We start from the raw sequence: 16,945 nt of genomic DNA, 5'->3' as shown, positions 1-16,945 counted from the left end.
CAACCATACCTTTAGCCAGGTATTTCCAAGTCTTGTCCTAGGTGTTTAACTACCCAGAGAATGGGCTGGGTTTTCATTTTTAAAAGTTGGTTGATCCTCCTCTCCTAAAGTTCATCAGAATTCCCAAAAATTACCAATGTAGTGACTGGGATTTTCAGGGCAACAACATACCACCCAATCTGTGGCGTCTACAGAACACTGAAAATATCCTACTGCTAAAGCACAGAATGTCTACATTCTGAACTACTGTGCATTTATAGCACTCAAAAGAATACACACTCATAGTCCATAAAGGGTCCACTGTGGCAAACAATTTGAGAAGGGAAGAAAACAGCAGAAAAACCAAGTAGCTACTTACCCTTTAAGCAACAGGTTATCCTTCCTCATCAGCCAGCATCTCAAAATAGACATCTGCGGTCTCTCCAAATTAACGTTTAAATTTATGCTCATACTGCATATTCCATTGGGCCTAATTAATCTCTGCCAAACCAAATCCAGTTATCTTGGATCACATGGTCACTTAAATTCACTAGCAGGAACGCTGTCAGATGGTCTTGATTGTAAAACTACCAATACCAAGCAATAGTTTTAAATTCCTGGGTCACACATTTCTACCTGCAAAAAGACCTTCCACATTGCCCATAAAAGAACCCCTGACAAGGGCCCCTGAACTTGATGGAGGATTCTGGGCCATATATTTAGTTTACATAGGAAAGTGGTCTGGCCTTCTGGACTCTGTGTGCATCCAAAAGCATGCTCTGGCATGCCCTCCTTGCTACACATTGCATGTGAACATTGGTTCTAAAGGGCTCCAATGACTCCAATGCACCAAAGCATATGTGTTCTAATTTTATAGTAATGGTTTCTATCCTGCATCTCCCAAAATCTGTCTGGGGTCGCTAACAGCATCAAACATTAAATACAATTTTGAATTAGAAAATCCATTCAAATAATTTAAAATCCAAATCCACAATAAAATCTATTCACAGTATTAGTCACAGTAACATCACCTGTGGTATAAAGTCAGGGTACAAAAGCAACCAGTGTAACAGTAGGGCAAGAACACACAAAGGATAAGATATTCAATTAAATCCAAAATTGAATAAGAACACATCTCGAACTGGCACTAAATGCAAGTTTCACAAATTTGTCAATAATAAGAAGGCCCTGAAGAAGGATTAGCCACAATATTCCTTGCACAATATCACCTTGTATCTGTAAAAATACCATGTGGTAGCAAACTCCCCCCCCCCCATTTTAAATGTGGGAACACGTATTTTAAATGTGGGAAACAAAGAACTGACATAACAATGGGAAAAGGCAAGGCAGTTCAGCTTCATACCTGTCCACCACACTGGCTGGCTTGATCTTGTCAATAACTATGACTTGCTTATTACGATGAGTGCTGGTTGCCAGTGTGATTCCTAGTGCAGAACCTGGAGTCTTGGCTATCTCTACCAGCAAAGGGCCAGAAGCATTGGCAACAGTGTCTAAAACACAAAACAAACAATTTATGATGTTTTCCAAACATGGCACAAGACCAGAAAAGGCTATCAATGGCTACAGCATAGCTAGCTCCGACTTGGTCATACAATCCTTGACACATGCGGCCTCACACACCTTTACAGAAGTTCCCACTTCCACCATACATTGAACATGAGTCAGCAGTGTGACTCAGTCACCCAAGACAAATGGGATTTTGGGCTGTATCAAATGGAGTATCGTGTCCAGATCATGGGAGGTGATGGTACCGCTTTACTCTGCTCTGATTCGGCTTCACTTGGAGTACTTTGGGCACCCCAATTGAAGAGGGATGTTGACAAACTGGAACGTGTCCAGAGGAGGGCAACAAAGATGGTGAGGGGTTTGGAGACCAAGACATGTGAAGAAAGGTTGGGGAAGCTTGGTCTGTTTAGCCTAGAGAGGAGGTGACTGAGAGGGGATCTGACAACCATCTTCAAGTATTTAAAAGGGTGCCGTATGGAGGATGGAGCAGAACTGTTCTCTCTTGCCCCAGAGTGACAGACCAGAATGAATGAGATGAAATTAATTCAAAATAAATTCCGCCTAAACATCCGGAAGAAGTTCCTGACAGTTAGAGCGATTTATCAGTGGAACAGAATTCCTCGGGAGGTGGTGGGTTCTCCATCTTTGGAAATTTTTAAACAGAGGCTGAATAGCCATCTGACAGAGAGGCTGATTCTGTGAAAGAAAAGGGGTGGCAGGTTACAGTAGATGAATGATTGGGATGTGAGTGTCCTGCATAATGAAGGGGGTTGAACTAGATGACCCATGAGGTCCCTTACAATTCTATTATTCTACTAGCTTCAAAGCCCATTCCTAAGTACGGGCCTTGAAAGGCTTCCCTCCCCTGGCCCCTGGCCAGACTGCTTAAGGTGGCTTTGGGTGGCAGCTCGCAGCCAGATCAAGTGGGGTGGGTGGGGGCCAGGCAGCTCATTAGCAGGGTCGACAGAGCTCCTTAGCAGTCAGGTAGTCAGCACCTTAGCAGTCGTTAATGAGCAGTCAGCAGGCCCGGATGCCCTTGTCAGCAGGCCCAGCCTAGCAGGCCAAGAGGCCTTCGTTAGCAAGGCCTCCACCACGACCCTTTACCCAGGGCCTCTCCCCTTACCTGCTGCTGGCTCTAGGCACTGAGGTGTGTCTAAGAGCAACGAGGCTAGAGTCCAGGGATGGAGGGCAGGAGCTGCAGGGGCAGGGGTAATCAGGGCAAAGCTGGCTGCACCCTGATTGGCCCTATTCCAACTTGGACAGCCAGACATGTCCCACCCCCTAGGCTGTTTCATAAATATATAGAGGAACAACAATGGAGAAGGATGATTCTATGTATATGCTTGCAGAGTTCAGAAAATTCCAAAGAAGAAGCATTCAAGGTTCAGGCCTAAGGGTATAAGCAGCACAAAGTAGAAGCTCTCTGGTTTCTCTAACTTCACCCATAAAGCAAAAGTACAAAGAAGAAAATTCCAGCTGATATCACTGTATTTACATTCATTCATATCATATTCACAAATGTAGGCTAAAAGCAAAAACATTAAAAAAATGCTCTGTAAACTTATTTAAGATTTTATCATAAATCTTAACATTATTTCTTTCTCTTTATAAATTATTATCTAGGTACCCTACTCTTCAGTCCCCCCCCTCCAAACAAAGGTCCCAATTAAGTATTTCTTAAATCCATGAAATCTGAACAGACCAGAGAGAGCAAATGCCACTCACAAAACCTCAGATTTGAACTACTCAGCTGTTCATATTTAGCACAGCTGTCTCATGTTGGGATGCAAAGCAGATACAAAGGTTGCAGAACTGCTGCTCAGTGTTTGTCTAGTGTGGAAGTGTGCCAGCAGGACAAAGTAACAATTCATTCTAGGAAATAGATATTTCCTTCTAAAAACTACAGAGGATGTTAAATTGGCCCAAAAAACAAAATCTGAAACCAGGAGAGATAATAGTCTTTAGACTGCATACAGTTGGGAGAGCTTCCATTCTGCTTCACATACGAAAGAACAACAATCATAACTTTAAAGAGTCTTAAGCTTAGTATGAGGGCCAGTGGTTCCAGTACCCACAATCCATATGGGGGATGAGGTGGGCAGCTCCCTTCCTGCCTTGGCCAAAGAAGAACCATTGCTTTGCTGCCTAAACATAGCAAGAGGCAGGTGTGGCGCTTTTCCTCACTACACAAGAGTTCTTTTCACAGGAGGTAAAAAGGAAACTTGACTGGTAGTTAGGACACTTAACATCTTGACTTTCAAAAGAATGGCATAGCCTGCTGAGAAAAATCATGAGGAGAGAAAAAAAAATTGCCCTGACAATATGACTCTCAGAGGGTATGTGGGACACATACCTGCTCTGGAGCTACCAGGTCAGGGCCCCCTCCCTCACAAACACACATGCATATAAACACACACGCAGACACCCTGCCCTTCCCCCCTTATCTGTTTGTTTCCCTGTTTGCTTCCCCCATGCACACACACACACGGACTTCCTCCCCCCCCCCCGTTTCCCACTTTACCTGTAGGTTTTCCAACCTCCCTCTCTCCCTGCTCCCAAGCAAACGCACACAAAAACACACACATACTCTCTTCCCCTCCCCCTCCAGATTATGTGTTCCTCTGCTGTTGCCTCGGCCTCCGCGGGTTGCACAGTGGCTGCCTAGGCCCCCAGGGCCGCTGCAAAGACCTGGGTGGTGGGGCAGCTGCTGCCTCGGCCCCCATGGGTCCCACAGTGGCTGCCTAGGCTCCCGGGGCCTATGCAGTCACTGTGACTGCCTGGGGGGCGGGGCAGCCACTGCGGGTCATGCAATTACCATCTGACTACTTTTAAACTATATTTGGGAGCTCCTTTCCCCTAATTGTAAGCCTTTACTATAAAGTTCTCATATTCACATGGTCAATGGTTAGATATCCCACTCCCCCAATACCTCTGCGGGTAGCTTTTTCCCTCACTAAAGAAGTAATGACTGCCAGGGAATTACACAGCTTTAAGGTTGACAATGAAGAAATTCAAATTTTCTACTCTTTGGCTCCATCATCAACTAAAAGGGAGACTGCACACAAGAAATCAGAAGGAGACTGAAGCTGGGAAATGTAAAGCTGTATCACTGGTGACTAAGCTCAAGTTATTTCATATCAAAGTATTCCCCATTACTATGTATGGGTGTGAAAGTTGAACAAAGAAAGTAGACTCCTTTGAAATGAGGTGTTGGAGAAAAAAATTTCAGATATTGTGGACTGTCAGAAAGACAAGTAATTGGGTTCTTAATTGAATCAAGCCAGAACTCATCATAGAAGCTAAAATGACTACACTGAAGCTTTCGTAATTTGTTCACATTATGAGAAGACAAGAGTTACTGGAAAAGAAAATAATGCTAGGAAAAGTTGAAAAGTCCAAAGGATTTCCTAGCATTATTGTCTTTCCCAGTAACTCTTGTCTTAAGTCTAGTAACTCTTGATTAAGTCTAAAGGACTGACTCAATCAAGGAAGCCACGACCCACCATTTGCAAGATCTGAGAATGCCTGTTAACATCAAGACATTCTGGAGGACATTAATTCATAGGCTTACCTGAAGTCAGAAATGATTTGACAGCATTTAACACATACAAAGACATAGTGGTATAGTGGTTAAGAGTGATGGCCTCTAATATAAAGAGCTGGCTATAATTACCCACACCCCTACATGCAGCCAGCTGAGTGACCTTGGGCCAGTCTCAGTTCTATCAGAGCTCTCTCAGATCCACCTAACTCACAGGGCCTCTGTTGTTGGGAGAGGAAAGGAAGGCAATTGTAAGTCACTTTGAGAATCTTTCTGGTAGTGAAAAGTGGGGTATAAAAAAAGCTCTTCTTAATCAGAGCCATAGACAAATCCAGCTCTACCCTCTGGTGAAACCTGTTGTACATCCTTTCAATGTAGAGGTTAGACCAATTCAGTTCCCTTGCTTGAAGCTATGTTGCCTTGAGGTATTATTCACCACCAGTGAATGGGAGGGAGAAGAGAGGCGACACATGAATATTACACCAAGCTTTGTTTGAACCTCAGCTTAGCTTTTTGCTATGTCTGAATGCATACCTGATGATCCTATTGTCACTGGTGACAAGAAATACAATTACTTCTTCCTCCTGCCTGTACTTCTTCCCAACTGAAAAAGACTCTTCAGACAAATAATGCTATACCACTAACAAAGAAATGCAGGTGCAGCCTTGTTTGAAAAAAAGGTAATGGAACCTTTAGTAATGGTTCATCACCTCACACTCTATTTCTTTCAGTTGGTTGAGGCCTCTCCCTCCCCCTCCCCCGTGCATACCTCTCCAGTTCAGTTTTCATACCTGCTATCTATCTTGCAACAGCCCTGACCTGGATAGCCCAGGGCAGAGTCTGCACTTACTTTGATTATTCCATTGTCAATCCTGTTGAATTCAGATCGCTTTGAACTCGGATCTTCCTCTCCCCCCCCCACATTGAAACAGGAAAGTCTTCTGCATGTGATTAGGGTAGTTCAGAAGAGGGGGGGGACCAAGCCTCTTTCTTTCATTTCTTGAAGGGTGGGGGAAGAGGAGCCAAGCAGGGAGCGCCTCTTTCTTTTCTTGGGGGGGGGGGGAGATGATCGAAAAAGGCAGAGAAGGGAGAAAAATCCAGGACCGACAGAAGTTGAGAGAAATTAGGGGCTTCTCCTTTAAGGGAAGTTTGTCACATGACCACCTGTGGCCAATCACGGGTACTCTACCACGGAGGAGAGCCCAGATTCAAAACAGCCTTTAAATATTGAGCATTAAAAGCACTCTAAGATATCACACAATAAAGGTAGGGTCACTCTGGATCAATCCTTCTTGCTGCAGAAGGAAAATTTAAATTGCCCTAAAACCAAATGGAAATCGTATTCTGTGTAGAGGGCAGGGATTGAATTGATCTGGGGTTGGAATAAAAGCTCAGTGCAGTTTACACCCAGGATAGCCTCACCTTGTCATATCTCAAAAGCTAAACAAAGTCAGTCTTGGTCAGTGTTTGGATGGGAGGTCACCAAGTAATACCAGGGTCAAAATTTAGAGGTAGGCAAGGGCAAACCAATCCTGAAGGCCTCTTGCCAAGAGATCCTTATGGGGTCACCATAAGCTGGCTGTGACTTGACAGCAAAAAGAAAAAAGCATGCAACACCACCACTGTTCCACTGCTTAGGGATGCTTTCCCTCCCTAGCACTGGCCCAGAGCTATAGCACTAGTTTAACTCTTCACATGTTACGTGTAGCTCTTTTCTCGGCAACCCAATACCTCTGGGACTTGCTTAAAGGATAATTTTGCTTTAAATTGTCAAGTAAATAAAAAGGCACATCAGCCTCATCAGAAATGTAAGTTTCTTTTCAAAAGCAACAGGGAATATTAAAAAAACAACAACACCTGTCTCTGGAAAGTCATTAAAGAAATATACACAACAAACTCAAAGGGCATCATATGCTTTCCTTTCTACCAGCCAGGACATCCAGACTGCTTAGCAATGCTCATGGCATGTAAAGCAATACTGCCAGGAGCCAAGCGTCTCAGACACCACATGCTGCTGACATCAGGTAATGTGATAATACCCCAAAAGATTTATCCAACTTTCAACAGGAACGAAACTGACAATTTGGGGAGCTGGGGAATGAGGCTGAATGTATTCTTTTCCAGGGGCAAGCTTGTGTTGATTCTAATAGTGAATGACGTTCCACTTCTGAAGACACAGATTAAAAAATCAACCTGGATATTTTTGACTGGGGATAAGACATCTGCTTTTGAGTTGCATGCGTCTCCAGGACAGCAGAGCAGCCCAAGGAACAGTCATAGAAGGAGTTTGCAAACAAAAAATGAGGGAAGCTCCAATATGACCCCAATATGCTTGAATAAATCCACGTATTCCACAGCAAAGAATATACTGACAATGAACGTACCATCAGGAGGCTGCAGCCAACCACAGCTCTCTGAGTGTATCTATATTGTAAATGAAAATTATAAACACACTAGGCTTCAAAGTCCACTCCTCCCCCACATGGGGACCCCTGCCCGCCGCCCCCGCCGCTGAGTTCCCGGCTTCTCTGAGGGCCTTGGAGCAGGCCCACCATGTCGGCGACATGCCGGGCCTGCTCTGAGGCCTGCAGGGAAGCCTCTCCTGCCCACCCTCCCACTCCGAGGGGCTGGCTTCCCTGCGAGCCTTGGAGCCTTCCGATTGGCCCCTCACCCAGACTGGCTCTGCCCCTTTCTCCACCCACTTAGGGCTTAGCAAATTATGAAGACCGTTGCTCCCAGCAGTCACAGATTGTTTCCACATTTGCAGGTTTTAAAGGTACATCTAAAATTGTAATGTGGCTGCAAAAGGAACTACTCCATCCCCAGAATCTCAAGTATATATAGGACTAGCAAGAAAGCCCATTGCAACCAGGAATGCAATGGGTGCTAGGACCCAGGGGACACCAGGAGGTGCTTTTTTTTTCTGCTGCGTGGAGCTGTGAAAGGCTCCTACAGGGTTTTTTTTTCCTGCTGCTTGGAGCTGGGAAAGGCTCCTACAGGGTTTTGTTTTCTGCTGCTTGGATCTGCGAAAGGCTCCTACAGGGTTTTTTTTTCTGCTGCTTGGAGCTGTGAAAGGCTCCTGCAGGGTTTTTTTTTTCTGCTAGCTCTCGTGGGCTTGGAGCTCCTACAGGGGTTTTTTTTCGTGGGCTTGGAGCTCTCGTGGGCTTGGAGCTCCTACAGGGGTTTTTTTTCCTGCTGCTTGGAGCTGGGAAAGCCTCCTTCAGGGTTTTGTTTTCTGCTGCTTGGAGCTGTGAAAGGCTCCTGCAGGGTTTTTTTTTCTGCTGCTTGGAGCTGCGAAAGGCTCCTGCAGGGTTTTTTTTTCCTGCTGCTTGGAGCTGTGAAAGGCTCCTACAGGGGTTTTTTTTTCTGCTGCTTGGAGCTGCGAAAGGCTCCTACAGGGTTTTTTTTTCTGCTGCTTGGAGCTGTGAAAGGCTCCTACAGGGTTTTTTTTTTTTTCTGCTGCCTCTCGTGGGCGCGGCGGCTTGGAGCTCCTACAGGGGTTTTTTTTTCTGCTGCTTGGATCTGCGAAAGGCTCCTACAGGGTTTTTTTTTTTCTGCTGCCTCTCGTCGGCGCGGCGGCTTGGAGCTCCTACAGGGGTTTTTTTTTCTGCTGCCTCTCGTCGCGCTTGCGGCGAAAGGCTCCTCCGGGGGTGTTTCTTTTTTTTCTGCAGCTTCTCGGCGGCTGGAGTCTTGTGTTGTGTTTGCGGCGGGGGCTTCCTTGGGGCCGGCCTGACGCGGTGAGAGACGCTTCGCGCCTCTCACCACGTCAGGCCGGGAGCAACTGCGAGCCGCGCTGAGCGCGGCTCGCAGTTGCTGGGGCTGGGAATCGGAGGGACCAATCGGCAGGCGCTTCGCGCCTGCCAATTGGTCCCTCCGATTGTCTGTCGTGAGGAAGGGTCCAATTCGGACCCTTCCTCATCACGGACAGAGCCCTCCTCAAGGCCCCTTAACCATTTATTTAGTCCGTGGCGCCCGCGGCGCCACGGGCGGTGTACAGATGGGGGAGACTTGTATTAGCACTGGCATGTGTAAAAAGGGCTCTTAGTAAACCATACACTGAACATGAGTCAGCAGTTTGACTTGGTGGCTAAAAAGGCAAATGGGATTTTAGGCGGCATTAAAAGAAGTATTGTGTCCGGATCATGCGAGGTGATGGTATCACTTTACTCTGCTCTGGTTTGGCCTCACTTGGAGTACTGTGTTCTGTTTTGGGCACCACAAATGAAGAAAGATGTAGAGAAACTAGAGCATGTCCAGAGGAGGGCTATGAAGATGGTGAGGTGTTTGGAGACCAAGACATATGAGGAAAGGATGAGGGAGCTTGGTGGGTTTAGCCTGGAAAGAAGACGACTAAGAGGTGATACAATAACCAACTACTTGAAAGGGCTGTCATATAGAAGATGGAGCAGAGTTGTTTTCTGTTACCCCAGAGGATCGGACCAGAACCAATGGGTTGAAATTAATTCAAAGGAATTTTTGGCTAAACATCCAGAAGAAGTTCCTGACAATTAGAGCAGTTCCTCGGTGGAACAGGCTTCCTTGGGAGGTGGTGGGTTCTCTTTCTTTGGAAGTTTTTAAGCAGAGACTAGATAGTCATCGGATAGAAATGCAGACTGTATGAACTTATGCAGATTGTGAGTTGGTGGTCAAGACGGGATGTGCCAGTATTTGTCTCTTGTGGCCCTTCCTTGCATACCCAGGGAACTGCTAATTGCTGCTGTAGGATGGTAGGTGAATTCACCCCACAATGGGAGAACTTCTTGAAAATGGCTTTTGAGGCCATCCTCGAGAACATGTGGCTGTTTGAGACTTCGACTATACTTCATGGCAGCGAAAAAGGAACTGAGGGTAAGGGGGATGCGCCGTCTCTAGTCATGTGTATGTTCCGGCAGGAAGTTGCACGCATGCACACTGTGTCGAGGGGCAGTGCCCCCTATAGGAGCTAAGCTAGAAAATACTTTCTGTGGCTGGCTTGTGCTTGTGCAGTCCCAATGTGGGGCCGCACTACAAGACGGATAATGAAGGTGAATTTCCTCTAGGCCAGGCTGGAATCTGGATATTGGGGGGGGGGGGGGGATCATTTGGGCGTGAAATTAGGGTCACTGTGGGTAGGCAGGTAGTTGTGAGTTCCTGCATTGTGCAGGGAATTGGACTAGATTACCCTAATTTGATATGATTCTATGTACTAAAGGGTTCATTTCAACAGCCTGATAAATATGAAAATTCACTGCAACACTGAAGGAATGTCCTGCAGATCAAATAATGTGGCAATCCAGTTTACAGCGCATGGACCAATTGTGGGAATGCTATGCACTTGACATCATTTTTGCAATGATTTATAATCATTTAGCCTCCCACCATTAAAAAGTGGAACAAACATGGCATGTAATCAGGAAAGCTGAATTTGTTTCTTGTTGTGAGATGCTGGAAGTATATCTGAGCATTTTAATCTGATCTAACCACCAACTTTGGGAGAATCTTCTACATTCCTTCGTAACAGCACAGTTCTTTCTCAACCCATCCTTAAACATTCCAGTTAAAGCAAACCACAGCATTAGCCACCCATCCTTTGTGCTTTGGGTCATCTACATGTGAGATGTTCACAGTTTGTCCAGAGAACAGAATTTAAGATGAAGGTTGATTTTTATACCATGCTTTTCTCTAACCTAAGAAGTCTAAAAGCTGCTTGCAATCTCCTTCCCTTCCCTTCCCCTCCCCAAACGAGGCATCTTGTGAGGCAGGTGGGGCCAAGAGAGTTCAGAGAGAAATGTGGCTGGCCCAAGGTCACCCAGCAGGCTTCATGTGATGGAGTGGGGAATCAGGAAGAAAATTTCTGTGACTTCAGGAAAAGACTCTGTGACCCAACCTGACCTGGTCGGTGGGTGAATAGGGGAAAGATAGGTGATAAATCTCCTGGAAGCAAGGAAGGACTCTTTTAGGTACTGAGTCAATCAGAGTAGACAGAACTATTAAGTGAGCTCTGGAGAAGGTATCCATTAGCCATGTGGTCATATTGTATAACTGAAGTTCAAGGTAATGGAAACTCTGTAGAGACTTGTAATTTCCTAAACTAAGGAGCCTGTCCTATATTCAAAGATCTGATAGGCAAGTATATAGAAAGGAACAGAGAAATTACACTTTACTCATTTATTTATATCCCTTGCTCAATCTGGTGTTGAGCTAAAATTATGCTTTTCAACATTTTCTTCTTAAAACATATCTTATAACTTTTGACACTGGCAAGGGTTTTCTTTACCATATGGATCTCCACCATCTTGGACATGCTATTTTAAAAGGAGTGCCAGGGGAAAGGCCAGGAGTGGGCAAGCAGCTATTCCTCCAGAGGTGCACAAGGCAAGGCCTCAGAACTTGGAAGAGAAGCTGACCCTGACCCTTCAAGCAGGCAATTCATTATAAAGGTCAGGAGTAGCAGCAGATTGCCCAAGAGAGAAAGAAAATCCTCTCCAGGTGTTTGGAAATCCTCAGAGGGCAGTGTGGAACCACTGGCCAATTACAAAAGGAAACCCAGATTGAATAATAGTAGGCTGCCTCTGGCTGTCACAAACAATTTAGCAACCAAGATTAATTTCAAACCAGTTTCTACACATTCAAGTCACCATCTATTTGTGAATGCTAAGCATTCCTTCCCTTGGATACGTTATATAAGGTAATTCAGTCAGTAACAAATATTATTCTTATTCAAGATGTATTCTTACTATTCACACCCTGCTTCTCAGATATGACTTCAGACAGAATACCACAAGGCTGTGCATCCTTCGTATTCAATTGAGTTGCTCTCCCTGAATGGTTTAGGACAGCCAGCTGCCAGGCCTCACTTCTTGAGGACCAAAGTAGATGTGATGGCTGCAGATTTGTGTGTTTAAACCCAGATCTGATGCAATCAATTACAAAGTAAAGGACAGATGCCCAGCTTAGGAGCAAAGAAGGGAGGAAGGACGAAAGGAGCAGAGCCCTCCTTACTCCTGCATTCTTCATCCTAGAGGGCTCTTTTATCAACCAGGGACTCTTTCTGGTATGGTAATCCTAGGGCAGATGCATGGAAAAGTAAGCCTCCTCACCTTTTCACTCCTTAAATCAGACCATCACATCCATTGCTTTATATGTAACTGCAGTAGACCCAAGGGCCTTAATAAAGGACCCAGATCATGCTTTTGCACTGCAAGTGGATTATCCCACCACTACCTTCTTCTGACAAAGTGATCTTTGCAGATCTTTGACAAGCTGCAGGATTCTCCATCTGCAAAATGTTGATATGCACCTTTCTCAGTGAAGTACAGAAAGGATTAAACACATATGTTTTCAGATCAAAGCTTCACTTTACTCATCAGTTACTTCAGTTACTTTAATTCTCAGCCTATCTCCCGGAAAAGCTATTTTATTCCATTTGGATTAGGCGTTAGCAGTTGAGTGGCTCGAAAAATATGTGCTGAATTCATGCTTAGAGAGAGGTTGACCCAGGGGAACAGTGAGAGAGGAGCAAGTGCGTATACATTGAATTCTTGGAAGAGAGGGAGAAAAACCTCACTTTAAAACTGCAGATCATGAACCCACTTAAGCCTCATACCAGACATCATGTCAGTTTTGGCCATCAGCTCTATACCAAGCTACAGAGCTTAAACTTCTCCAAGATCTCTGTTCAACTGATAACATGAATTACTAGTAAGGGCCATAGCTTTTCTTCACTAAGAATAGCTTCTTAGCAGTTCCCCCCACCCCTGTCCCATTCAGAACAGAATCAGGACCTTTTTGCTATAACGAAAGCATGGAAAGTAGACACATCTTGCCCCAACATTACCTCCTACAGTAAATTCATGGCAGAAAAAAAAATGTCACAGGCTGACACAGAGAAGCAAATAGAAATGTGCCTACGAGGCAGAAAAGCACACAGATATTCACTCTGATATATTTCACTTCCGTAAGCCAAGCTACATCAGCATCAAGCAACTGCATGCAGCCAACATGAATCAGACCTGGGCCTGAAAGTCTATTCTTATGCCTGTTATCTGCAATCATCTTTTGATCATTTCTATCGATTCACATCTAATTTTCCCTGCAGTGCTCCTTATTTTTTCAGCTCCAGGTGTGCTATGCAAATAACACCCTTGGTTCTGTTGCAAAGGAGGTATGGAGAATCAGGGCACCTTTGGCCAAAGGAATATATATGGAACACATTCTGAACTCTGAAAAAAGGCAACCTGGATTCTGCAAGCATAAATCCAGGGTTTAGGGACCAGATTCTTACATTTTCTTAGTAATTTACACAGGGATTGGTACTAATTAGCCTAGAATATTTCTATCCCACTTCTCAAAAAAATTTCAAGGCAGCTAATAATAAATACTACAATTGGTTTGGAATGATTAAAACTGATAACACTCCAGAAATAAAATCCTCAGCAAAAATATAACAGTAACAGTCAAGATAGGAGCATAAAAGAGTTACAATTACAAACACAGGGCATGCCATAAAGAGAAACAATCCTACACACACTTATCTGGCTATAAGCCCCATTAACATAACTAAAACATAAAGCATGCCCGGTTCTGCACAGGAATAGGCAAAAACAATGGAACACAAACTCCCAACAGAAAATGCCCATGTAGCTCTCCCAAACCCCAGTCTCTTAAGAGCTTAGATAGATGTGATTTCTAAGTTTTAGGCCTGCCATATTCAGGTTGCTAATGGGGAAACAGATGGATCTAATATTTCCCTGTATTGGGGATGCCCCATCCCCACCTCCCCTCTCTTCATACAAAAGACTACATCTTAAAGTTCAAGCAGTTTAAGCTATTACTCTGAACTGCTGGTTTCCTATTGGAAGGATGGGGGGGATATCACGATGCTGATTCTTTTCTAGTTGTACCTGAGCACTCCGTGGGAGCTTTGAGCACTGAAGATTGAACCTAAGAAGGCAAATATTGTACTATTTCATCTTCCCTCCCAGTTGGTGACAAACCTTTTTTTCCTAAAACAATTAGAAGATTAAAAAATTAGCAATTGCTTAGACTCATGTTTTATGTGCCTTTTAGATCCATGGGCAAAATAAATATTTTATAGCTTAATGAGCTGTCCATGTTGTGTCACAAGAAAATTTGATACAACTTACTCCATGGGTGAACAACTTAGTGTGAATAAGGTTGTTATCCATGTTTTTTTTAATGTTTCTTAACATAGATATCTTACTTCCCCCCTTCATTTCACTATGTGTATGATCAAGTTTTATGTATTTTTTTTGTTAAGTTAATGGAGTGCTCACTTTGGATTACACCACTGAGGAAGGCCAGGTGCTGAAACACATTTGGTAATAATGCTTGAATATGGAGGGAGTATGCACTTTTAAACCTGAAATTTTGTAAGTGGACATTGGTCTTTATATTGGGATTAGGTACTGATATGCTGAATGTATTACCAAATTACATATGATATTTTGTACATTTATACTACATGCATAGTCATATTTTACTTTCTTTCTTCCAACCGTTTCGGTTACCTTGAGTGTCAGACTAAACATGTTGCATTTCTTTCTTTCTTTTGGCTGTCAAGAGGGCTTTCAAAGCAAGAGATATTCAGAGGTGGGGTTTGCACTTGCCTGCTTTTGCTTAGGGACCCCGGACTTCTTTGGTGGTCTCCTTTCCAAACAATGACAGGGCCAACCTGCTTAGCTTTCATGATCTGAGGAGACTGGGCTACCTGGGCTGTACAGGTCAGGACATTTCATTAGCTTCAAGTTAATCAGTAGGATATTACAATCACTCCATGAAATGTTTAGAACTGTTGAATTCCCCCCCATACACACACACACACACTGAAGATCTTCCCAGCTCTAGTCTTGCGTGACATAGTACTGAAAAGCTTTCCCAGCCCTTCTGCACATAGCCCCTCAATCTTCTGAAATGTGGTGCCATTTGATTTCCTGACCTAGTAGTAACCTAGAAAATAATTAGTAACACTGGTCCTCCTTGGCTCCAGAGCTCAAATATGTCAAACTAGCTGACAGGTTTAAAGGAGGGAGGGGGGAAAGGGATTTCAAAAATAGCCAGTCCAGTCTGTTCTCCCGCCCCCCGCATTAAATTCAGCAACAGTTCACTGAGCTTCTGAAGCTTAACAGCCTAAAACTCATCTTTTGGGACACCCTGCTCAGTATTCACCACCACTACGAACCATTCTAAATTGCTGGACAAAAACTACACATCTCCCACACGAGGCTTGTGAAATTCAAAGGCTCTAATAACTTTAGTGCCTGAAAACATTTTACACTGCTGGCCTTTGATCTTCCACAGCAGCAGCCCACAGATACATACAACCCAAACAGGGTTCTTCCTTCCATTCTATCCTGGAGAGGACACCACTTCCTTGGCTGCCGTCTCCTATAGTATAGTCTGCTTTGACTTTCCTCGTGAGTATTTCTGTGATCAACGTTCTCCAAAGTGTCCTAATCTCTGGTTGGTAAATGTGCAATGGATGAGCCAGGAGCTCTTTTTGGTTTTCAAATGCGGCTCTGTTAGCTAGACCTCTGAAGTACAGAGAAGCTTTGAATACGTGTACTCCAAAGTTCCTCACAAGCAGATAAGTATTAGGAACATTACTCAATACTTCAATTCCTCTTCCAAGGAGTCATAGAATCATAGAATAATACAGTTGGAAGGGACCTCATGGGTCATCTAGTCCAGTGGTCCCCAACTTTTTTCAGGTCAGGGACCCGGGGGGGGGGGGGGATGGCGCTTGCCGGCGGGCGCAAATGCACAGGTGCAGAGCTGCCGCGCCTGCGTATTTGTTCCTGCGCCTCCCTCCCCCCTGCCACGTCCCGGTACCGAGGGCTCCACAGCCCGGTACCGGGCTGCCGCCCAGGGGTTGGAAAACACCCCTAGCACTATGCAGGACACTCACATCCCAATCGCTCATCCACTGTAACCTGCCACCCCCTTGAGCCTTACAAAATCAGCCTCTCCGTCAGATGGCTATCCAGCCTCTGTTTAAAAATTTCCAGGAAGATGTGAATTTTTCTCAGGGCTTAAATAACTATGCAACATTCTTTTTCCCAGGTAAGTCTCCAGGTACAGTTGAGAGACATGGTCTGGGAATTCAGTGCTACTCAGGTGGACAGAAGGACAGTGAAACTCGGGACCACAGCATGCCAAAAAAGAGGGCTTGTTTCCTCCCCAAACTGGGGCTCAAGTAGGCATGCCAGACACCCCTCCCCCCACTGGGGCCTGAGGATCCCCCACTTCAGGGGTTCAAAATGGGGGAAATTCCCTCTAGGACTTATCCCCCATCTGAAACTTGTGGAGCCACCATTTGTGGCTCTGTCACAGATGCTGCCTGCTGTCATCGTGCCCACTCTCCCCATCTGAAAGTTGTGGTGCCGTATTGCAGAAGCTGCATGCCAACAGCGGCTCCCCAAGTTTTGGGTGGAATGAGAATGGGCATGACAGCAGATGGCAGTGGACCCGCAAATGGAGGCTCCATGAGGATTTTAGGTGGGGAAGCAGATGCTGTGGGCAGTGGAGCCACAAACTAAGGCTCTGCAAGTTTTGTATGTGTGTGTGAGAGAGGCAGGCACATGTGGCACCCAGTCTGGTTTTTGGATAAAGCTCTACCATAGAGTTTTACACAAAAGTTAAAGCACCACCCCTGACTTCTTCACTGTCACTTTTGTGTGACATCAGCGAGTTCCCAAACCATGCCCCCAAATCCCCCCACTGCCAGCCCGATCCCACCTGGCTAAACTAGACTCAGAGCTATTTGTCCTACTGGGTAAGAAACCTAATAGGTAAAAGCTTTCTTTCCTAATGAAATCTCCCTGGTTAAACAAAGGCTCCTTGAACCCCTCTACCCTTACACCATAATCCCAATTAGAATCAGGCTCCACCATACCTGGG

At 44.9% G+C, this 16,945-nt stretch overlaps 1 protein-coding gene across 9 annotated transcripts in view; it reads right to left on the bottom strand.

Annotated features, from left to right (window-relative positions):
* Positions 1-16,945, bottom strand: part of GRIP2 (glutamate receptor interacting protein 2) — a 496,366-nt gene that overhangs the window by 61,565 nt on the left and 417,856 nt on the right. For all 9 annotated transcript variants that reach the window (XM_077325341.1, XM_077325343.1, XM_077325344.1 and 6 more), the window contains exon 8: positions 1,343-1,490. In XM_077325341.1, the coding sequence (XP_077181456.1) occupies positions 1,343-1,490 (148 nt within the window). The remainder of the gene's footprint in view (positions 1-1,342; positions 1,491-16,945) is intronic.

Source organism: Paroedura picta, chromosome 3 (assembly GCF_049243985.1).
Source record: "Paroedura picta isolate Pp20150507F chromosome 3, Ppicta_v3.0, whole genome shotgun sequence".
In the NCBI taxonomy this organism is placed as follows: domain Eukaryota; kingdom Metazoa; phylum Chordata; class Lepidosauria; order Squamata; family Gekkonidae; genus Paroedura; species Paroedura picta.
This window is presented reverse-complemented; position numbering and strand designations above follow the sequence as displayed.